The following is a 26,062-nucleotide window of genomic DNA, read 5'->3' on the forward strand; positions in this document are numbered from 1 at the left end:
TATGTTTGTGTGTGTGTGTCTGTAAATGTAATGTTGCCGAATTAGGATTTTTATGATATATAAATCTATTCCTGGAAGTGTTCTGTAAAAGACAAGATCGAGGGCTTTTGTTGTTTCTGAAAAGGCTATAATATCAGATAAGATTCAAGTAAAATTCTAATCTCTTTGCAGGATTAACACAAAAAGGCAGGGGCTCAAGGAGATAAGATCATTAATTTGAAAGATATGTGTGCCAAAAAGGGGGAGTGAAATGCCTGTAAGATGCTTTTGTGTTTGGTAGGATGATGTGAGCCAGATAATTAAAACTAGATCTAAATTTATTATACAAAGGATTTGACTCTGAAGAGAATATAATCAGACTCTTTCATGAGATACATTTTCCCCTTGTTCTTATTATATTGCTCTTGAGAAAGCATACTGACATGTTTCTGAAGAGGTCAGGCTAATTTTCATTTTTTAATTACCTCTTTTTTCCCCCCTCTATCATAATATGATTGCTGTGCTTGAATGAGTGTGTGCCACAATATTATCCCTCAAAACTCATCAAAAAACCTTTGAATTCATAGTTTTAGTTGATATGGCACAGAACGACACTGGAAAAAAAAACACATTTTGTTTACTAATCAAACTGCAATGTTGCTTTCCATGAGACTACATAAATGATAGTCTTCAAATTATATTTATCAGACACCTTTACCTACGGCACGATTTAACAAACACTAACATAAAATGTTCTACATATGCACATTACAAATGTAAAAACATCACTATTAAACTTAATCTACACATTACAGATAATAAAATTAAGGTATAAAACAGGATTACAATTGTGTACAGGTGTTATCTAAACAGATGGCTCTTAAGGAGGTATGATTACATTTAGAATATTATTACTGTAAATATGTTGATATTTACTGTCTTTAAATTAAATATAAAACCACATTATATTAACATAAAGGTTATATGGCTAGTTAATGTTTAATCTGTGAACTGTTTAAAATTGAATATTGAGTATACAAGAAATGTTTAATTATACTGATAATCCTTGAAGAGTTAACCCTCAGGTATCCCAGGATAGCCTGGTCACTGAAAGATAATGTAAGACAACATCTCTACCTTGAATGAATACAGAGATAATAAGGGTTCTTCTGCTGAAATGGTCTAAGATTGGGAGCCCAAGGAGGTGACGCACAATTGGGTTTCATGGAGGTGTTTGGGGAATCTCAGGAGTTCTGCAAAAGAATTGACCTCAATCACTGGCCAGGGACCTGTGAGTGCAATGTTATCAGCAAGAATTGTGTCAATCATCAACTTGATATGAAAGGCCTGCTGGGCCTGTAGTTAGAAAATAAATTGAGCTTGATGACCAATGTTTTTTTAGAGGTTTGTGTGTATGTTTTCTTCATCTCTTCCAGGCAGGTGTGGGGTTATATCAATTGACTGAATAATTCTGAATGTTTGACATACACCTAATCATTGGCTATTCCAGTATAACAGAGTAAACAATCTGCGTCAAATCTGATGATTAATTTATTAAACATAAATACATCTCTATTTAAGTGGCCATATTTCACTCCAGATTCTAATGTTGAATTTCAAAACTTACACAATTCTAGAAGGCATATTCCCAATGGGAAATGCATGAGAACTTGTGCTACAATTATGGACATTGTTATGGGCATTTGCAAACTAAAGTGACAAAACCATAATTTGAAGTGAATAACACCGGTCACTCCCTCGAAACAGTAAATATTGTATATGGCATCTGGGAGAATATTCTTAATTAAAATTTTGTTACATTTGACTTTTGACACCCTAGCAGTTGGTAGGCCTACTTTGAAAAGTGTATCTAACAGTTGCAGCAGCAATTTCAATGTCAAGTGACATGAGTAAGCTTTAATATTGACAGAGCCACAAAATAATTACTGTAATCTACAATAAAGTAAATTTAACTAGGGGGAGAAATGTCAGGGCTGAAACTAGAGACAATTAGGAGATAATTAAAAAGAGAATGTGACGTCTAAGTATTCTCATAATCCCTCTTAAGTGCTAATAATAACCAAGTGTTTAAAAGCTTTTATTGTTCCCTACCTTATTGCGGATTTCCAGGGGTAAGGATGGTAGATGTAAGAACAGCATGACAAATAGTCTTAGTATGTATCCACAAATATGAAATACAAAAATGACTGCTTCAAGATGTAGTTGAAAGTATACACACCTTTCATTTGAAACAATGTTAAGGAGGGTCTTCTTAGCATTTGCATTGCGAGCCGAGCCATTGAACAGCATCCTCTTCAGCGATGTGCAAAGCTGATAGACCACCGTCAAATCATGTGAGTGGACAATCGTTCACAATGTGCAACATAGTCGTTGGTGCTCCACATCTGCAGTGTGAGTCATTGGCCTGACCCCAGTGAATGAGGTTGACTGTACAGCGACCCTGTCCCGTCTGAAATCGTTTAATGGGGTGTAAACTTATGACTGGCAATCCATTGATTGACTGTGGAATGGCAGGGAAATATTTACACACAGGACTTGATCCGTGATTTTCAAATTCTGAAAATATATTTGTCAAATAGTATGGTGTATTAAATATTTAATGAATGGTCACACATCATTGTTTCAAATGAAGGGTGTGAATACTTTCAACTGCAAAATAAGAAAATATTAAAAACAGATTTCAAAATGTATTCAATTATTTGTATTATCATTATTATTATTTCCCAATATATCAATAGTTTGTTTGATTTTACTGTCAATACATTCAATTTTGTAATGCCAAATACAACACAGGAATAACTTTTTTTGGTAAAATTTGAGAAGGTATTATCATCAGAGTACTTTCTCGGACTTATCTTTAAAAGTGGAAGAAAAAGCAATAACCAGTTGACATTTTCTGATTTCAGGGAGGCTGTTAACATTTAGTTGCTCAAACAGCAATCTTGATAATAAAACACTTACAAGTAAACTGTTCAGTATTTGTATGTTTACTTTCCGTGTGATTCAGCAAAATAAGATGCAATACAAGTGAGGAAACCACTTTCACTGCTTGAATGGATATTTGCTTTTGCTTCCCTGGCATGTATTTGTAATAGATGGAAATGAACCCTGAAGTCCTTTCTGTTCCAATCTGTGGCTTTACGTTCGGTTTGTTTTGTTTAAAAAGAACGGGGGAGGAAAAGGTTTAGAGGGTGACCCATTTTTGAGGATAATTATGGAGTAGCTTACCGTAGATGCTCATTGACGAATCTTTAAGTCTAAAACCTTTGACCTCCAATATAATTCATAATTTATTTATTTTCACATGTACTGTACATTAAGTTAATTATCAAAGCTGGAAAGGGTCAATTGTTAACATATAGCTGCTGGAACTAGCTGACAGTTCTGTTTGTTGTCAAGCTAAAGAAAACAATAATATTTTTAGCACCCAGCAGGGCCTGAAGGCAAGAACAGGACTTCTTTCACATGGAATTTATGTTTATTAAATATTCTTTGGTTTAATATATTCTGTATACATTATTCTATCTTGACGTGTATTCTTCATTAGATAAATAATAGGACACATTTTTCTTTTCCTTTTTTTTGTTTTGTTTGACTGTCCACATACACTGCAGGAATTGTCTTAAGTTCTTTAGTTTATGTTCATCACGTTTACAAAACAGATCGTGCATTAGTGAAAAACCATCCAATTGCTGGTCACAAATTATTTTGAAATTCAGCATGACCTTTATTTTATATCCCTAAAATAACTTAACAGCCCTGGGTTTCTATTAATGCTCCCTTTCATTCCTTGATTATAACAGATTAATTATTTGTAGACTTGATGATATGATTATTAATTTACATACTGTCGTATAACATGATAACGATAAATGAAAGTCATCCACCAGTTAGACATTCACATTACAGATACTTCCTCACTGTCTTGGATTCATGAACTTCTCAACTGAAAGATCTTAAGGCCACTTTTCCAGGAAACTGTACATATAATCACTAATTCATCAGCTGAGAAGATTTAAGATTCTTTGTAATTATATGCATTTTTCATTTGTTGGATGATTTGTAAAAAAATATGCACCTAACTGACACATTTCTCATGCTCCCTGATTGAAGAATTTTAATTGGTATTTCTGATATGAAGCCCGATCCAATTTCAGAATAGAATCTGAATGGATGGATGGATGGATGGATGGATGGAGGAAGTAGAAGAATCAGTATGGGTGGCTTACTTATGGTCAGTTTGAAGCACTGCGGTTGAGACACACATTTGACAAGAATCTTAAATATTATGTAAGTTATAATATGTAATATTTCTCTACTCATGTCCATAGGATAGCAGCATGACATTGGCAACCATAAAGCCAATTACTCCCAAAAGAAAAAAGAAAAGAAAAATCTGTGGCCATTTACTGCATATACAGCATAAAATGTAACTTGTCAACACTGCCATGTATGGTAGCGCATCTAATTAAAAATATATTCCATTGCAACCGTTGTTGCCAAATAAGACCACACCCAACAGTATTTATAAAAATATATTTCACAAAGTAGGAAACAATACAGGGGTATCTCTGATTACAATACATGGAGTAAATAATTAAACATACAAGTGTATAGCATTAAAGCACAGTAGAAAATATGATTTGCATGTAAGACTAATTATTATATACTGTAGAATCTACTAAGAACTGCCATATATTGTTACAAATTGAGTATGCACGCAGCTTTAGTGCTATTTAAGAATCTTCTGTGCAAGAGCTAACGTGCATAGACAAAATCTATTCTTTAAAAGAAAAGCTAGAAAGTTAGCAGTAAATCTATGTACAGGTATTTCTCTAATATTATACAGTGTAGCACAATAAGCAAGTGTTTTATCTGTTGAATTAATTTTAACATGGGTAATGTTACCAGTTCTATAAATTTAATTAGTTGAATGTCCAGGGCTCAAATATCCACATGAACCAGATCCTTCCAGCTATTGTGCTTAAATTATTACTGGTAACTCCAAATATATACAGTACATCTTTAGGTACTGTTTTGTCCCCTCATTTTTCTAAATGATTTAGATACCATCTGTTTTCTTCACAGTTTAAAATCGTTATAGCTCTCTGCATATTACTGTATTAACTACATTTTCAGAATTTCAAATTTTGCTCCAATAAAACAGCTGGCCCAGTGACAAATTAAGTTGAACAAAATGACACCCATTTAATATTTGATGCACAAAACAGCCAGCAATGATATAAAAATGAGAGTTCCTAAAATGAAGAAAGAACGGTAAGTCCTTTTCAAAAACAGCTGAAGACAGTAGAACATTACATCTGCTTCCATAAAAAGAAGGCCTCATTCGTATCTGGAATATCCTTTTTTCAGTATTCAGTAGTCTCTTTATAATAATAGGCTAATAATGTTTTAGGGCAGACACACTTAGAACATGTGAATATAAAGAGATGTATAAAGTAAGCCAACAGGCTTATCCAGTTTATATAATAAATGTGGCCACCAAGTATTGAACTCAACTAACGCTTATTAAAAGCCAATATAATGTTTTTTTTAATCATACTTACATTCAACATTGTAATGAAGACCATATATTGCTTTTTTTCCTCTTTTTTTTCTTTTTCTTTTTTTTTCTTCAAATTGGCAGGATGATGGATAGCGATTTGAAACCTGGACTATTCACAATGGCAGGAAACTTATGTGCCCACCAAAGCCCAACAACGTAACTATCCCACTGAATGATAACTGTGTGTCGTCCATCTTGGTTCTTAAAGCGACTACCAAGAATCCAGATCTTGATATTTCTGGTGGTCACAGTGAACAACAAAATACCCAAAATACTGCTAGACACTCGACAGAATCTAAGTCACACTCCACAAGAATCATAAACCTCCTAATATAGATGTTGTTTAGTTTGGTTCAACATTACAATGCATTTGATGTGGTAGATGAACTCTATGCTTTCCTCTAAGAAAAAAGGTGGCCCTTTTTATAGCTTTTTCTAATATCTGGCAACCCTAACATAATACACAATTATGTTGACATAATCGATCGGTATTTGTAAATCCTTGGTCAAGTCTCTTTATCGCTCTCTCCCACTGAATAGAGCTCCCCCAGTCTCTTAAAACGTGGACCCCATTCTCTGAGGTAGTCAAAGTTCTGGTCAGAGTCTGAAGAAGCTGTCTCCAGTGAACTTAGTGAGCCAGCCACTGAGCCCCTACCTTCATAGCCATAGATCTGTATTGAGTCATAAGGGGGTGCTGTGGGATCATTATCAGCTTCATGTAGCCGTACATTTATGAACTCATCAACGTCAACACCGTTAGGGGCAGAGTGCTGTCCTTGTCTAGGCATAAACTGTAGATCTGGTTTGATGTCCTTGCGAGGCAGGAACCCATTAATCCCGTCAGGGTTCTGCAAAGTGGCGATGTCAAAGGCCTCTGTGTCTTCTTCACCTCCCCCCTCATCATCGTAGCGGATGATGTTTTCTCTGACATCCTCATCATCTTTGATGATAAGAGGCTCATTTTTGTGTCTTCGCAGAGTCACAAATAGCACGACAATAACTGGGTAACAAGAAGAACACATTTACAATGTTAGAGCCCGGCTTCCACCCAGAGCACATGCAGCAGTAAGACGTTATGTTTTCTAAAAGATTAATCAATTAAATACAAAAGGTCTAATAAGCAGGCAGTCAGTTTTATAAATAACCACATCTCTGCAAGATGGGAAAACTTTATTTAAGATGTGTAAAGGTAATTTTATTTTTTAAATGGAAAAAGTCTCAACATTATGCTGAAAATCTCTTTCTCTCTCTAAATATACATATATATATATATATATATATATATATATATATAACAAAATTAAGTTGGCATTCAATTTAATAGTTTACATGCATTTATTTGTGCAATGTTTCAGTTAAAGTCACTCCTTTCTCTTTAGGATGCTGAAATAGGCACTGCTTAAAATGAAACTGACTCCACACAACATATACAAAACATACAAGGCCTTAGAAACATACCTAATAGTAAGATTATACATGCTAGAATAGCGATTAAGGCTCCCATGCTAAGTCCAATGGGCAGAACATAGGCTTCAACATTGCAAGACTGGACAATGCCATCACTGCTGCAACCGCACACCCGGATAGTCAGCGTGTTGGTGCTGCTCATGGGGGGGTGGCCATTGTCACGAACGATGATGGGTAGAAAGTACATCTCCTGCTTCTGACGCCGGAAGGCATTATGCTTGGCAAGAACACTGATAGAGTTGTCTGTGGAAGAGAAAAGAACTCAGTACATTTGCGAATCATGGGTACCATGTTGGGTCAGTTTGAAAGACTGATGAATTTTCAGTTTCTGCCGTATTTCAGTCTGAATTTCTTAAGCTGCACAATTTAAACATGGAAGTCGGAGACAAAACAAAAAAGCAAACAAACACCACGTATAGTAAAGTTTATCATCCTTTTTTCAAGTATTCATTAATGGCAATTGGCCAGTCAGGAAATGTCTTTTTTTTTATTATACAAAACATGTTTGTATTGCTGCATTAAAAGACTGTTTTTTATACAGGGTTTGATTGCCAAATAAATCAGTGTGAAACTTCCCTTTTTTATTTTTTTAAATGTCCATCAAATCCCTTAAGGCGTCCATGTCATGAACAGGCACACTAAAGGAATGCCAAACTAGAGAATGAGAGATTCAAAGGGCTGAGATATTTGCCAGTGATATATAGCAAAAGCCACGTATTATTCATTTTGACTTCACTGCAACATAACAACTTTGTCTCTTCCCTGATGCACTTTGATCTCATTATCTACCGTGTCTACCTATTGTTTTCTACCCTTTGTGAAGCAGATAATGAAACAAGAATTAAGCATCCAGACCGTATGACGTTTCTTGAACAATTGGGTTTTAACTCTGGCAATGTAAGAATCTTATCATGTATTTATGTTGCAGAAAAAATCTCACACAGACATGCATTCAAATCTGCCTTGAAAAAGGGACATTCAGAGGATTTTAATTAGGGTAACAAGAAGTGAAAGACTTATTATAAGGCTAATAAATTATATATTGTGCCTCATAATTACAGAGGTTGGGTCCTGCTAGATGTGATCTAATAATCTTACAATTATTCTTTTGGTCCCCTCATGTTAACTATAAAAAGCACAGTAATCACAAGAAATGGGAGATAGCAAACAAAATACAGAGAATATTCAATGTTACTTTATAAAAGACAGAGGAACAACAGCTCTACTTCAGAAAATGCAGCCAACATTAAAGCAGAAGCAGGTTTCATTATGTAGCTGTTTCTGTCCAATGTTCTACATCTCATGTAATTTATTTTGAACTGGATCAATAGGGTTGAGAAGAGCAAATTAATCGGAAAATAACGTTCAATGCAGCAATCATTTCAAAGTCATCTTCTTTTGGCTTTAATATTAAACGTGAATATATTATGCTACTTATAATCTCAACTACCACTTTTACAACCCTGACTAGTTGTACTTCCACACTGGTACTCAAATATCAAAGCAAATGCGATATTAAGAGTATTACTGTAGTCTCTCAGTATATTCAGTGCTTGAGATGGACCCATTCATTACAAAAAAGCAACTGATATGTTATAGATGTGTGTTTATATATATTTGATGAGTGTGTGGAAGGAGGGTATCAACAGATAATTAATAATCATTAAAAGCAGCCTCAGGGAAAATTGATTCAATAATTGTTAGCATTTTTTTTGTACTATATACATATATATCATAATTCATACAAACTCATCTGAACTCAGTACACATGCAGAACTCAACACACGGTGCACACGGTATCTTAATAGACCATTTATTTACCAGTGGGGAAGTACTGCTGATATTTATGTTAATATTTATCTTCTTCCGCTTTGGGCAACAGTATAATTATTTGTAGGTTCTCAGAGCTGATTCATCATAATAATTAAAGTCCCACTACTGTTATTATGTGGAGTTAGTAGGTGGTGAAGTCCACTATGTGTTGCCAAAAGTAATCTTTACAGCGATTTCCAAATAGAAAGCGACATGCCAAGTCAATGCGTTTCCTTTTAAATCATAAACTGGTCAGCGGCACCTAAAGAATATTATTTAAACTTTACAATCTAACAAGCCTGTCTTTACTCCGGTCACTGCCTAAACAATTTTGCAGAGGTTAACATTAAATGGGAGGAACACGTGTGGGATTTATGAGCGAGAGGGAAAAAAGGCAAATTCACTTCTTAATGCACTACCAGCTAAAACACATTAAAATAAATTAGTTATAACATCTGCCAAAGATGAGCTTTTAGACTTGTTAATAGAGCTATGATTGAACAATGAAAATATGCAAAGTCGTCTACATGTATTTATTGGTATGGTAATAATCTTCTGAGGACATTTTTTTTCCCTAAATCAAAGGAATTACGGATCTTGCAAATTTAGGATTTTCTATCCTCTATTGTGCAAGTGGGCTAAATCCCTGACCAAAAATATAGTGCTTGATTTGGCTTCTGTGGGCTGAACTTGCTGATCAAAGAGTATTTAAAGCTGTGTCTCTGTTAATTGAGATCTGAGGGTTTCTGCTTCTCATGCTGATATTCATGGGTAATTGGAGGAGGTTGTAAAATTCAGAAACAATGCTGCTCTAACAAGCAGTAGAATATGGTAGAAGCTTAGAGGATTGGGAACAGAAGCTCCAACTACAGTCATCATGGGGGTCCAATGTTTATCTTCTCAATTATGTTTTCCGGTGATTTGGGTATCTATCTCTGGCAGCACATCTTCACCTTTTTTCGTCAAGCATTTAAAATAAAGAAATGGTTCTGTCCCCTGTGTTCTGAACCCTACCTTGGTTTTCAGCATCCTTTTTAAAGGAGAGTCACTGCTATGCATGTTAATATCATTCAGAATACTTTAATATATATTGCAAGTCTTTCTTTACATTCTTTAATGTAGACACAGAGTGGAATGTTATATTATTTTGTATTTTTTTTAACTGTTTTGGTAAATGTTAAAAAGCAACATTTATTAATTTTAAAAACCAAAACAACATACAGTAAGTAGTCACTCAATATTTAAAAAACAATCCAATGTCTCCAGGTAATATAATACAATATTAGTAAGCATAAACAGGTAAAGATGACATTTAAAGCCGCCAGTGCATAGAATCACACCCCGTAAAGGATTATTGTTATTTAAATAAGTTTTCTTTTTACAGACCGTAAGGTAATTCTGCAAAACATGATAAACCGGGGAAAGCATTCGGTTAGGGCTATTTTGTTTGTTTTTTAACGACTGAAACACTGCTTTGCTTGTTGTGTCAGGAAGCATACAAAGCATGCCTCTTGAATATACCTGTTCTCTTTGTGGCTTGTTTTTGGAATAAAATTAATGATACAATTGTTTGTGAAAAAAGTAGCATAATTTCCAACAAAATAAAGCAGATCTTCTTGCCTCCAGCTGTCATATAAGAACAGAAGGTGCAAACCAGATGAAGATTTTTGCCCCCAGCTCTTTGAAAACATTATGAAACATTAGGCTGAGCAAAGGCACTTCAGCTAGTGCAACACAGAAAAAAGATAGCTGGCTAAACCAATCATGGTATTTAGCAAACAAATTTAGTGCCATCTGCTACTCTGCAACAATTCAAGAAGTCACTGTAAATCCAATTACGAAAGAAAAAAAAAAGACAGGGTTTTGGAACCTGTTCACTTGTTTTCTTGCAAAATGCACTGTGCAGTAAAGGAGAACTGATGTCCATAAGTAGGCAAATCCACTAAGTATCTTTAATACTTCTCCTGTATAAATGCTTTGTTTAAGTACTTTAAAATGCAATGTCTTAGGATCACAGTGTCTTAGGATCACAGTGTGCAAGAGCTGACGTGTGTTTGTTTTTGTAGTCATTACAATTATGTAATGATATGTTTTACTGATAACAGAGGCAAATCAGAAAAAGACACAAACATAAATTGTACGATACATTCAATACATCGCAAATTAAATTATACTGTATTGAGGATAGCTCTTGTAAATGACAGTACAGGCCAGTCATTTGTCATATGTTATTTATACATGCATTAAGTCTTTTATTTTTTACTTATTTATTTGTTGGCTTCCATTTTCTTACCTTGATTGTTCTTGATGGTAAAATTAGGGTTGTTGGACATTTCTGGCACCAAACTATACATGAAATAATGCCCATTCTTTGGGTCATCCTTGTCAACGGCACTGACTGTCTGAATAACCTGCAAAAAAGAACATATACAAAATAGTAAGACAGCATTACAAAATGAAGAATAGCAAAATAATTTGGATCTACTATCTTACTGAACATAGTTACATAATAGTCTTTATAGTTCTTCCAAATCAGTTTTCAAAATAAACCATTTAAAGATGTCAGCACAGTTTTTACTATCATAGTTAGCGCTTAACCCTGGTATCTGATTTTCAAGTATACATATTTATATCAATATAAATATTTATACCTTTATCTATATTATTTTGTGAAGAGTGTAACAGGAAAGGGAATGATCTTGCATACGAATTCCTCAGTGAAATAAATAGGCTATTATTCAAATAGGCTCATCATTACCGAAGAGATTCGTCTGAATCGCTGACAGCACTGATAAATGTCCTACCTGCCCAGGTTTTCCATTCTCACACAGAAAAGCTTCATATTCTGATGCAAACTCAGGAGCATTGTCATTTATGTCAAGAACTTTAATAGCAACAGTAGCTTGAGATATTTGACTGTTATTCCCTAAAAAAAAGATAAAAATTACATATGAAACAACTTATAAAATATAAAAGTAGACAGAGAAAGAAAATAAACAGGATTTTGATTCCAAAACCGTAATCAAAACTGTCTTATATGTGGAAAAACAATCATGTAGTCTGTGGCAGAAATATTTATGATCATATTAAGTAACCAAGATAAATCACGATAAGAATAGATGGTAAGAAAAAGAAATGTAGTCCATGCCAAGTGATATTGAAATTCCCTTCACAACATTCATGTTTTATACATGGAACCTTTTTATGCATATTAATGAAATGATGGCAGATGAAGTCTAAAAGACAATAAAGGGCAATTTAATTAGATTTGGGTTTATTGGAATTATTCATTGCTCGTAATTCATAGTCCCTTATGAGAGTCCAGTAAATGATTGCCTTTAATCAGAGCTCCAAACACTAACTTTAAAGACGTTATCTAATAATTTTGGACTCGGTTGTGATAGGGGCTTCTGTGCTGTAGATATAGATCAGTCCTTTTTGAATATCCAGCCTAGCTAAATCATTGACATTTTTGTTGTGTCCCTGCTGAGATTAAATATTACATGAAGAAAAAAAAAAAGTGTTATGTAGTGCATATATCAAGCCCCTTTCTGTCTAATAAATACATACATAAACAACAAGGCTCATAATGGTGTACAAATACAGAACCAAAGGATTTTTATTTAAAGCATATTGTTTGTTAGATAGTGATCACCTCAGCCTGTGGACAATATTTATCCTCATTACTATATAACTTTGCTTCAGTAATAATGAAGTTATTTTCACAAGGACCTGCTCTAATGTGTACCCCACTACAAACACACACATATGCGAAATGTTTAAACAATTAAAAATAATTCATATGTTTAACGTATTGCCTTATCTCCAAAATAAAATAAAAATATTATTATAATACAAAATACAGAAATTAAGAAGGAAGCCTGCATTCTAGATGCCAATGCTATATCTGAAATCCTTCAAGGCATTTAAGTCGTACGTAGCTCTGCCCCCATTCCAGGGCTGGCTGTTAAAGTGACTTTCACTCTCCGACAGCTGGGAATTCAATCTGATTAGTTAGATGTCATCTGGTGCAAACAGCAGAACACACAGTGGTTTGGGTGGCAAATCATGATAGAATGAGACGGAATACAATCCTTCCTGTTCACGGCAGAGCGCATTTTTGTTAAATTCTGATCTGAAATGGCAAACACTGCAGTATTTGCTTGGTAAATTTCTATTAGGTGTGTGCATTTCCACAGCTATCGCCACTTGCAGACACTTGCCAAAGGCTAACTAAACAAACAAAACAAAAAAATGTATACACATTTTGTTTGACAATCGTGATTTTTTTTGTCATATTTAGTCTGTAACCATAAGCTACCCGTTTTTATGGTCTCTGTCAAAGCTGTTGCTGTGGTGTTGGAATATTTCAACATCAAATGTTAGATCTGGTTTCTGCAACAGTCTGCTATAATCAATATAATAATAATAATAATAATAATAATAATAATAATAATAATAATATATTATTAATAATAAAAATAATGAATATGTTTCTTATAAAAAAATATTATTAATAAACTTTGACATTAAGCACTTATTTTTAAGATTAATTGATTAATCAGACGTTTACAAACTTTTTTTTTTAAGTGTCGGGCTTTACATTTATTGGTTCTGATAATACTTTATTTTCTGCCCTTTATCGGAATCAGGAATAAATTATAGGCTGGATATCAGCCCCCACAAACTCTTCAGAAACACGGGTCATAATGGTGAGGATTGCAGGTTTGCTTTAAATTTTCTCTGTTCACTTCCTGAATATAAAATGATTATTCTAATGGACAACAAACCAGTTCTGCTAAAATCTTCATAATCATCATCATGAAATCAAACAAATAAAAACAACACAAATTATATAAAAAAAGAAACACGTAGTGAACTTTAAAATAAATTCATACTTACTGATTTCAGTGGCTGTCACAGTGATGTTGTGCCATGTATCTGTCTCTCTATCAAGTGGTTTTGCTAGTGTTATCTTCCCATCATCAACGTTAATATTGAATTGCCTCTCAAGGTCTGTGTGGCGATCAATCAAATACCTAAAATGATATTTCATGAATCATGATTAAGGATCATGTAGTCCAAAACTAGTTATTTTCAAAAAGTCCATACAATTAACACATGTGGATACTATCACTCTCTCCTGCTCTCTCTCTCTATATATATATTTAAACATGTTGTACATCAGGGACTTGTTGAGTCTTTTTACAACACCTAGGTAACGTCCTATCTTTTAAAATGGCAATTATTCAATGTCATATGTAATCTCATTTTTTTAAATAATACCTTACTATCTCTCTCTCTCTCTCTATCATAGTCCTTTTCATCTGATTGATCAATTTAGATTTTTTGCAAGAAAACTAAAAAATGCATTATTAAATATTTTTAAAATTGTAATTATTAATTTGTGTATATATATATATATATAAATTAATGAGAAAATTGCAGAAACTGCATAATGTTTTTCTACAGATGTACATACAGCCATCACTAGACAGCAGAAAACCACCTGGGAGTATTTTCTAAGAAAATGAGTGGATTCAAGTCAGACTTGACAGTTTAGTTTTGTGATTTGAAATTAACCCAAAAATTCTGCCATGTGCCACTCAAGAGCTTTTTTATCCATTCTTTCCCTTGCAGGTATCAAAAACATGCAAGGGAATAAAAATAGAGTTATTCAAATAACTATTAAGTATTCCATGGGGTGGGGGGGTATTCTGAATTATAACTAAACCTCATGAGAAATCATGAACATTAGGTACAGTTCTAACAGCATGGGGGCTTATTATAAGCATTACATTAGAATTTACATTTTGCAACCATAACATGCAAAAAGTTTAGTGAGATTTTTTATTTTATTTTTAACAATGAATGATAATTTAATCTAAAAAAATAAATAAAGATGAAACAAATATAGTTAAAATGCTTGGGTGATATATATATATATATATATATATATATATATATATATATATATATATATATATATAATCTGTATTCATACCAACTGCATAACAACAAAGATAACAACAAAAATAAACTTGGCAGGGCTTCTCCATACAGTGAGGGAAAAAGTATTTGATCCCCTGCTGATTTTGTATGTTTGCCCACTGACAAAGAAATGATCAGTCTATAATTTTAATGGTAGGTGTATTTTAACAGTGAGAGACAGAATAACAACAAACAAATCCAGAAAAACGCATTTCAAAAAAGTTATAAATTGATTTGCATGTTAATGAGGGAATAAGTATTTGATCCCCTATCAATCAGCAAGATTTCTGGCTCCCAGGTGTCTTTTATACAGGTAATGAGCTGAGATTAGGAGCACTCTCTTAAAGGGAGTGCTCCTAATCTCAGCTCATTACCTGTATAAAAGACACCTGTCCACAGACGCAATCGATCAATCAATCAGATTCCAAACTATCCACCATAGCCAAGACCAAAGAGCTGTCCAAGGATGTCAGGGACAAGATTGTAGACCTACACAAGGCTGGAATGGGCTACAAGACCATCGCCAAGCAGCTTGGTGAGAAGGTGACAACAGTTGGTGCGATTATTCGCAAATGGAAGAAACACAAAATAACTGTCAGTCTCCCTCGGTCTGGGGCTCCATGGAAGATCTCACCTCGTGGAGATTCAATGATCATGAGAACGGTGAGGAATCAGCCCAGAACTACACGTGAGGATCTTGTTAATGATCTCAAGGCAGCTGGGACCATAGTCACCAAGAAAACAATTGGTTACACACTACGCCATGAAGGACTGAAATCCTGCAGCGCCCGCAAGGTCCCTCTGCTCAAGAAAGCACATGTACAGGCCCGTCTGAAGTTTGCCAATGAACATCTGAATGATTCAGGGGAGAACTGGGTGAAAGTGTTGTGGTCAGATGAGACCAAAATCGAGCTCTTTGGGATCAACTCAACTCGCCGTGTTTGGAGGAGGAGGAATGACCCCAAGAACACCATCCCCACCGTCAAACATGGAGGTGGAAAACATTATGCTTCGGGGGGGGGTTTCTGCTAAGGGGACAGGACAACTGCACCGCATCAAAGGGACGATGGACGGGGCCATGTACCGTCAAATCTTGGGTGAGAACCTCCTTCCCTCAGTCAGGGCATTGAAAATGGGTCGTGGATGGGTATTCCAGCATGACAATGACCCAAAACACACAGCCAAGGCAACAAAGGAGTGGCTCAAGAAGAAGCACATTAAGGTCCTGGAGTGGCCTAGCCAGTCTCCAGACCTTAATCCCATAGAAAATCTGTGGAGGGAGCTGAAGGTTCGAGTTGCCAAACGTCAGCCTCGAAACCTTAATGACTTGGAGAGGATCTGCAAAGAGGAGTGGGACAAAATCCCTCCTGAGATGTGTGCAAACCTGGTGGCCAACTACAAGAAACGTCTGACCTCTGTGATTGCCAACAAGGGTTTTGCCACCAAGTACTAAGTCGAAGGGGTCAAATACTTATTTCCCTCATTAACATGCAAATCAATTTATAACTTTTTTGAAATGCGTTTTTCTGGATTTTTTTTTTGTTATTCTGTCTCTCACTGTTAAAATACACCTACCATTAAAATTATAGACTGATCATTTCTTTGTCAGTGGGCAAACCTACAAAATCAGCAGGGGATCAAATACTTTTTTCCCTCACTGTATATAGTTAAATCTGTGTTTCATAGTATGGATAATAAAATAATAATTTAATGTTAAATATAATTAAATAGGAAATCATTACCACCCTAGTTCTTAGTGCCTTTCTTTAAGTTTACATGATATATAAATTATACATTTCCAAAAACACACACAAATTAAAAAGCCTCAGTTGTAAAGCTTTCTGATAAAAATAGATTCGGCAGCTTACAGCCATTTGGCTTTGTTGATGATGTTTTTTTCTAGGGAATAGATGATTGCTCTTGCTGGAAATAAAACAAAACAAATAAAAAAAGCACAAAGACTTCAAAAACTAACTCCTGGGATAGACAAGTCTTTCTGTTGCCCAGACACATTGAAACCTGGCCTTCTGATGAACGAAGGACACCGAAAAGCTATTGAAATTGTTCACAGTGAAGATGAAATGGCCAAAAAACAAAAGAAACAAACAAACAAACAAAAGAACTAAAACAAAGACATGCCACAAATAAAAAAAGGCACCCAGGTTTGAAAGAAACAAGAAACCTGATAATTCTGGAACTTTACGTGAGAAGAGCGAACTATGAATGGGGTTAATACTTTGCAGTGCCCACAGCCCGTTGGTTTTTGCAACCTGGTTAACGAGCGTGTGCAGAAAATCCTCTCCCCTTGCAGCCCATTCCTGGCACAGAGTCTTTAGAGGGAGGCGAGAAGTGGGTTTACCATGACACGTTTGTCAGGGATAGATTAAGTGTAGCTTTCACATTGGCTTTTGTGACTGGTGATTGACCAGGTGATCTGACAAGACCAGGATTGCTTTTACTCTTTCACTCTTTGTGATGCATGGGCACATGAGCAGGGGCACACCAGTGACCTTCAAGACATGCTAAGCAGTTCATAAATGCCCTTCAGAGGATTGGAATGATCTTTGTTTGAATTCTGCAGTTTTCATATTTTCAAAACTGAAATTGTATAACATCATGATGTGAAGCAACAGTACTGTAAGGTTATCGACTTCTTCAATATAACAAGAAAGGAAGTTAAAAAATATATATTCAAAGCATTCATATATTCATTCTAGAAATGGCAGCACTTTGCAGGTTTTCAGCTATATTGGACATGCACACACCATAGCATCTTTATTCAAAAAGCATGATTATCTGTTTATTGACTGGAACAATCAGCTAAACGAGGTTAGGACTTGCTGGGGAATATGCTGTCCTGCTGTTTCTTTATCACACAATTCTGAACAGCCAAACCGGGGCTTTGATAAAAAGCAAAACATTACAGCTCCTTCAATTAAGAAGAATAATGGGTCAGTTTTATTACTTGTGATTTTTTTTTAATCTCCTGCTGCGTGAAATAGATACATTGTTTTGAGAAACATACCTGCCTTTGATCTACATCCCAAAGGTGTTCAGCAAACCTTGACCTGCTTACTCCAGTGAGAGCACACTAAGATTTTGTTGTCCTGGCATCAAAGGCTTTATAACTAAAGCAGTTTCAAGTTGGCATTTCATATCCATTTTTTGTTTTTGTTGTTGTTTTAATTCCTTTGAGGAGTAAATGTAGATGTTGTGTTACAAGAGCAATTTCAAGCTAAGCTGTCTTCAGCATGATTTGTATTTAGTCACCAGTACCACAGCTTACACCAATATCAATCTGACTGTGCCACTATATAGGATTAGTGATACATTTTTTTTTATTTTTTTTTTTTTTTTAAATAAAGCCATCTACTAATATGCCACTTATATTTCAGAGCAGATTTCAAGATGGGTTCCACTGTTGAACAGCACTTCTCTGCCTGCACTGCACTGCACTACACAGCGGCATTAAAAAGGTGGTTAAAGTGCATCTTTGTCTCATAACCTTCAGCTAACATATGCCTGCATCAGGCAGCTCCCACCCCTTTACAGAACTGAAACATGTCCACGATGCTTGTATTAACTGACCATAGAAGAATGGGCTGCAATTTAGGAGACTGAGAATACCTGAACTTGTTTTCCTCGAGGAGAGACAAGTAAAAGGAAGGCAATATCCCAAGGTCATACACTGAATCAATGGCTGAAGTGAGAATAGGATGTATGGTAAGAAAGTCAGTGAAACACCTGAGATCTCAGCACTGCAGCTCAAGGCAATGCCTCCAAGTGCTTTACAACAAACCGGTTAACTTTGGCCTTTTTTGGTTCTTGGCAGCGTAAATAAAAAAGAGTTGAAATCCCCAAAGAGTGACTCATAGCAGTCTAATGTTCCTTGTGTTCTGTAGAAATGGCATGGGTAGTATGTAGAGACCAAAGTATGCATGAAAAAGGTATTGAAACCATGGTAATGCTTTTATTGATACACATTTTGTTTGTTCTTTTTTTATGTGAGTGGAATGCTTTGAATAGGACCTATTATTTTACACACTTTATGAAAGCAAGAAGTACCACATAAATACTTTGTAAGGAAAGGATAATAATAAACTTAATTAACCCAAGCAACAAATAGCTGCCATTTCAGTTAATATTTGTACCATCTTATGTAAACAAATCGTCTTTCAAACCTTTAATAAAAATAGATAAACCCTGAATCAGATTACTATCTAGACTCATTAAAATGCATTAAAGAGAATATTTTAATGGACACTTTAAATGCCACAGTTTTTAATTAAAGTTGTTTCCAAATTTCTAATGTGGGTAATGCCATGTTTGATACGGAGGCATAAAACTTGTGTGTCATGTTCTGTATCTGTTAACACTGCATATGGTAATTGCCCTCAGGGATCTCTAATAAACTTCCTCTAACTAAATGGAACAGGATCTTCTAAGCATAGTTGGACAATTTATCTGTATTGGCAAACCACACAAAATAGCAAGAAAATGTCAAGCCATATCAGAGCCATTAGCTTCAAAGACATGGTGTTCTGTAACCTATTCAGCTATTTTGTTGGATGCTATCATTTCATTTGGCAGATATGGGAAGTAATGTGACATTAACCACTTTGCTGCAGAGAATCTGTTCGAAGTACTGCTGTTTTTTTCTCGCTCAAAATGTCGTTCCTACATAAAAATACATCTTACAGCTGTCTTTATTGTCAAAAAATACATATGTTGCATTTACAAAAGCGTGAAAAATTACTAATAAGCAAACAATATGCACGTTTTTTTAATGGTGTTACAAAACAATTGCATTTTCTAAGCTCTATAATTCACAATAGTGATGCAAAGATATAGCTTTACATCTGTAGAAGTTGTCCTTGTTCTTGCTGTTCTTTTTATCATACAATATTTCTTAACTATAACTGTCACCGGCAGTGCCAAAACCTTCTGTACAAAGATGTACGTCGTCTATTTTAACATCAAATCAGTTTTCTGTCACGATAAACACTTCAGTAAAAAATATTAATAATCATTATATTCATCCTTATTACATAATCATTATATTCATCCTCATAATGGTAATATGAATGAAAAATAAAATAGAACAGCAACAACAACCAAAAAACTGTGCTGTATGAATAATTATTGAATGTATTTTTAAATAAAAAATCCCAGACGTTTTAACAACACAATTCTTTGGTATGTAATTCTAATATTCTAATATTTATAAATCAAAATGCGATGGGGTACAACTTTGTAATTTGCAATTTACAGGTGGGTCAACATTTTAATTTGGTCTAGGTTTAATTAATTTGAAAAAGTTATTGTATTTTTAAGAGACTCCCAAAATGTCATTTTCTCAAACAGCATTAGATTAATTGGATATGAAAAAAACAATTTCTGGAAATAAAAGGTCAACTCTTTTGAGAATCTGTCTTGTCTACCTTAGAAATACTAAGAACATTATATCAAAAAAGCTTCTCTCTCCTTCAACACTAATGCACAGTTTCTGTGCCTGAGTGACAAAAAGAAAATTGTGAACGAAAATACAAATTTCATCTGGCAATGGCAATACGGATCAGTAAATCATAATGTACAAAATTCTTGAGAGTCCAAAAAAGCATGAAGTTTTATTGAATCACCTCTTGTGAAAATGTACTGTACACTGACTAAAATCAGCCTGGTAATCAAAAACCTTAATTCTTCGCACATAGTGAAATGCACACTAAAGTTAACCCTAATTTTGAATCAATATCCTTTGGACATAGAGGTTGTCACACAAGACTGCCTTTTTACCTCATATGCACCCATTTCAAATCGGTGATCTATGAAGAGAACTCAAGTAACATATCTTTCTCAGCAGGGGCAAAGAAATACCCTTAAAAATAAAATAAAATATATATTCGAGAAATATAACAAAAATAATCAGACTGGCCCTGACAGAGCCAATGAGTTATGCATTTCACCTTTTTCATGCACTTTGTAATTACAGTACTTGTTGGATGTTGTCTTACTAGAACATTGCAAGTCACAGGAGAGTTAATCAAATGCTGGACTGGATATAGGTAAATTGCATATCTAACTCATACTCAAGGTGCCTTTGAATAATGTTGCTCAGAACAGGTCACATGCAGTGTATGCTTCTAAAGCACAGTACTGAATGTTTTGCTGATGTCCATATATATAAAAAAATCTGATGTTTGAAGTACAAATAACTGAACATTTAAAAACAGTCAAATCACGTTCAGTGCAAAAAATTCTTAGTTTAGGTACTTGAAGGTCCAACATTAGTCCAGCCTTTATTGAATGCAGAGTTTTTTGCCCTAACATACAGCTTTAGGCTACAGATACACATGCAGTATCTTCAAAGACAGCTGTAGTCACAGTTATACAAAGTGTTTCAGAAGTTAACCCTGCCAGTTTCAGAAGTTAACCCTGCCAATTTGTCATGAACACACACAAAAATGAAAAAACAAAAAACAAAAAGGGAAAAAAAAAAAAAATCAATATGCAGTCTTTCTAGTCATCACATCTTACCTTACAAGACTGGCAGTAACATCTGGGTCACGGGCAGTCACCTGGCCAATAACAGAGTTAATAGTTGCATTTTCATGTACTTCCACAAGATAAGTAGGCATTGAAAAGACCGGGGGTTCATCCGAATCTTCAACCGCAATTTTCACTGTCGCTGTATCCTTGAAGGGACCCCCACTGCTGAACTGAGGATCGATACGAATGTTGGCTGCCTCCACCTTCAGCGTATAGGATTTTTTGGTCTCAAAGTCCAGAGGCTGTTAGAAGTGACAGAGATGAATGCTTTTCACTAATGACCATAGCAGCAAGAACAAATGAATCTAATGCTGATGGATGAAAGTTTCGAGGATTTCTAAGCTTTTGCTAGGTTTCAAAGCAGCAATGGCATCCCTGTCCTAAAGTGTATGTAAAAGATAATTTAACAATTAAGAGTAAAATGAGAGGAGGAAAAAAAAAAAATCTGTAATATATTGGCAAGAGTTCAAATCCCATATAAAGCAATCAATGTGTTATTAATTTGCACATACACAGAACACCTGTAATGGATCGAGACTTTGCTGTAACTAAGGTTAATCTAATAGTATCGTACCATAGGAAATCTGTTGTAAGCTTGAAAGCAATTACACACAATGTCACAATGTTTTGTACTGGAGACATACTTGTTTACATTATTAGCTATAAACCCCATAGTTTAAGTTATTATTATCTATGTTTTAGTATAGGTAACTATTTATATATATATATATATATATATATATATATATATATATATATATATATATATATATATATATATATATTTGTTTAAAACAACTCTATATAAAACAAAGCATCAGTTACTAGCATTCATAATATACTGCACACTGTTTTAGCAGGTTAGTATGCACATTTTTTAGTTCCTATGTGTATTTTTGTTCCTATTCTTCCATTACATATTTGTCTTGTTCAATAATCTCAATAGTATGCTGTATCATGCACCTGCAGCTTTCTCTAACCAAGTCCTGTGTTTTGAATCACCTCTGGGTGCTCTTGTTAGACTAGCGTAGCGGCATCAAGTCAGTCCACCCAATGCAGCCAAGATTTATAGTGGAATTAAACTGGGCCCTTGTGGAAGATGCTGCTTTGGGAATAAGAAAAGCACTAGACTTCCTTAAAAACTCAAAAAAAGTGTAACATTTCCAAGCGATGGTCAGAGCCAGTGTTGGAGACTTGCCGACAGCAGGCACAGCTGTGAATGGCACACAGCTGGGAATCAGTACCAACAGGGAGCTTTGAAGCCTACATGTCTGGCATTGGGACACTAGGGAAGAAAAGCCCTCCAGTGTCTGTCTCAGCCCATGAAGCAGTTCAGAATGCATATTATTTTATTAACCTCCTCACATAAGGAGTCAGAGTAACAGCTGGACATCAAGCACGGATCCATTTGTGGATATTATATAACAGCAGTTATATAATACAGTAATAAAATAAAATATAAAATATACTCAACTTATATATAGCTGCAGCAACAGAGAGAGAACTACTGTATTAAACTACTGTCTTATTGACATTCATTTTTTTTCAATAAATCAAAATAAGTGTGTCCATGATTATGCGGTCTCTATATGTGAAAGCACTAGGAGTAGTTTTCAAATACTGAGAATTCTGCTGTGCATGAACAATTTTGCATGAACAGTTTTGCCGCATTTTAGGTTTTGAGAAATGCTGACATTTTATATTATACGTTTTTAAGTATCTAGTACCTATAGTTTATACTTTTTCTCTAGTTACATGACACTGTTTCAGAATCCATGCTGGCATTTAAATATTTATTTCTACTGTTAGACATTTTGGGAAAAATGAATAATCACATTACTCTTTTAATGTACTGATATTACTTAGTTTTACCAAACATGAACTGGATAGAAGTGCCTCTGTTCCATCACACATTGTTTAGAAAAGTTCAAAATGAAAAGCACTTGACCTGCCTGAACTGAAAGTGCTGCAATTTCATTTTTATATCAATTGCATATATGCGAAATGAAGTGGCCGGCTCTCATGTCCTATGTGCAAACTGATGCATTTTATTCCACGCAATTCCCCTGATGCTGCAGCCACTCGCAGCCAGAACCTGTATCATACACACCATATTTCCTTGGGAGATACAACATACGAACTGTATGTAAACATAAAGCATATTTAGGAACATCAAAGATCCAAGCTGGCTTGTACGGGAAGCTGCACATCCCACTCACCAGCGAGAGATCGGCCTGAGGGTTTGAAGATAAAAAGCTTACACCCCGCAACAACAAAGGCTCTTCCGACTCCATGCCTCCACAGTCTCATTTTAATCAATATTTCTGACCTTGTTGTGAAGGATCTTTAATAATTTGCTCCCTATATTAGACAGCTGTATGTGGAGTTGTATTGGGTAGAGCAGCAGTCAAATTGTTCCATTTAGTCTGTGTTTCATATCACACAAGATCCAACAATGGGCTTTTGAAGATCTCAAGTCACAAACACATGTGGAGCTTTGCAAGAAATGCTCACTTAACACAAATTAAAACACGTCTGATAATAACACAGGCATGAATCAAAGAAGGACTGTTAAAATGTGTATCTCTATTAAAATGCGATTCATAGTGCTCTAGGGCATACTGGTAACAGATTTTAGGTAACCTGGATTTTGGGGAAAGGTGAAAAAATTCACATTCTTCAATCTGCTTTCCATGTGTACTTAAAATTGATAATTACTCATATGTCAGTATTATTATTGCTGTTGTTGTGCTTTATAAATATTAGATTGTTTAACTTATACACTAAAGTACAAGAGAAAATATAATATGTAAGTGATTTTGCTATTCTGTCAATGCAGAATGTCAGATCTTTACTACACCTAACAAAAAGTTGATGTGAATTGCCTGTTATCCACAAGAATATGACTGTTTTCACTGAAACCAATGCCAGTCAGAGTGGAGTTCTAAACAGAGTTGTCAAACCATGAGTTTCATGGCCAAATAACAGTCCTTCCAAACTATACAGCTGGAGCAGGCAGCTGACTAAACAGACACGATTCTGGATGAAAAAGAATTGGGCTAAAGCTGAGAGATTCTGAGCTAAAGCCCTCAATCCCTATACCAGAAGATGTCCTTGAGGTAGGCGAAGGTTTACTTTTGTTTCGTCAGATTTTCACATCATAAGTAAGTGGTGAATATTTGCATCTTTATGTTTCAGATTTTTCCTTAAGGCTCCTAAATTGATATAAGAAGAATAAAATCTACACAAATATTGTTTACTACTGTGCTATTTGATGCATTTTAAATAAATATAAATATATACAAATATATATATATATATATATACAAATATATATATATATATATATATATATATATATATATATATATTAATGAATTGTTTTAAATTGTATTGTAAAGTCACCAAAATCTTAATAATTCTGAATTATGGTGACATGCATACAATAAGGATAGATGACTAAGAAACCAGTAGTGACAATATTCCTAATTATCTGTCAGATTAATAGAGCAGGAAGACTGTTTGTAATGTACAGAGATGCTTGACTTTTACATGACGCACCTTTTTCAGCCGAAGGATTCCTTCCTGTGTCTGGGGATCTGCAGTTATCTCAAAGACATCTCTTCCATCTCCATCAATAATACGGTATGATGACTTGGCATTGTCTCCAATATCCCGGTCATTTGCTTTCACTCTTCCTCCAACATGACCAACACCAAGGTCCTCTGGTATTGAGAAGTGATACAGACCTGAAGAGCCAAAAGAAAAAAAGATAATCACCCTAGAAACTGGGCTGAGTTTCAATGTGTTATGAAAACAACCCAGGACAGCTACATGCCATAACCCTTGAGCAGGCTGTTCATTATTAGCTCTGCATTTCTATCCCATCATTCACTCCTTGATCCTCTGCAATCTTGTTCACTCCACTGAAGCTGCTCTCCTAGCGGTCTCTGACTTCCTAAATTCTGCTTGGGTGGCCTCCCTCTCCTCTGTCCTGTTCCATCTTGATCTCTCTGTAGCGGATCTTCGTCCACACAGCAATCTTTCCTCACAGGTGTGCCCCAAGGCACTGTCCTGGGCCCCCTCCTGTTGTCTCTCTATACCCCTCTCTGGCCCCTCTCATCACATCCCATGTATTCTCCTACCATTTCTATGCAGAAGACACCCAGATCATTCAGTCTTTTCACTCTTCTGACTCCCTCATCCCCTCTCACATCTCTTTCTGTCTGTCTGCTATTTAGGAGTCACCCTTGATCCTGCTCTATCCTACTCTCAGAACATCTCTACATCGGACACGCACCTTCCGATTGTTCCTCAGTAACATACACTCCACTCCTATTCTCCTGCCCTTCTCTGTTCCCCTTCCTCCAGAGACGATCCTTTCCAACTCTTGCCCCTAAGTGGTAGAACAGCCTTTGCCACTGAGGTCAGGACAGCACAGTCCCTGACCACCTTCTGGTGATTACTCCAGACACATCTGTTCAGACTGTACTTGCAAAATAGCAGCTTATACTCCTGACCTGTTCTGCACTCCTGTGTGATTTTGCGCTTTATATAACTATGCTTCATTATCCTCCTGCTTACTTATACATTCTTAGCTCTCCTGTTGTTTTACTGAGATTCATCCTATGCCCCCTCCCTTCAGCACATAACTAGGACTTAACTACATGTGCCTGCACT

At 35.3% G+C, this 26,062-nt stretch overlaps 1 protein-coding gene across 2 annotated transcripts in view; it reads right to left on the bottom strand.

Moving 5' to 3' along the window:
- Window positions 1-4,519: 4,519 nt before the first annotated feature.
- cdh8 (cadherin 8) overlaps window positions 4,520-26,062 on the bottom strand; it is a 264,233-nt gene continuing 242,690 nt past the window's right edge. For both annotated transcript variants that reach the window (XM_066713716.1, XM_066713715.1), the window contains 7 exons: window positions 24,944-25,131; window positions 21,371-21,624; window positions 13,748-13,884; window positions 11,650-11,771; window positions 11,139-11,256; window positions 7,025-7,276; window positions 4,520-6,566 (listed from right to left, as the gene is read on the bottom strand). In XM_066713716.1, coding sequence (XP_066569813.1) covers window positions 6,073-6,566; window positions 7,025-7,276; window positions 11,139-11,256; window positions 11,650-11,771; window positions 13,748-13,884; window positions 21,371-21,624; window positions 24,944-25,131 — 1,565 coding nt within the window. In that variant the 3' untranslated portion in view covers window positions 4,520-6,072. The remainder of the gene's footprint in view (window positions 6,567-7,024; window positions 7,277-11,138; window positions 11,257-11,649; window positions 11,772-13,747; window positions 13,885-21,370; window positions 21,625-24,943; window positions 25,132-26,062) is intronic.

Source organism: Amia ocellicauda, chromosome 9 (assembly GCF_036373705.1).
Source record: "Amia ocellicauda isolate fAmiCal2 chromosome 9, fAmiCal2.hap1, whole genome shotgun sequence".
Classification (NCBI taxonomy): Eukaryota; Metazoa; Chordata; class Actinopteri; order Amiiformes; family Amiidae; genus Amia; species Amia ocellicauda.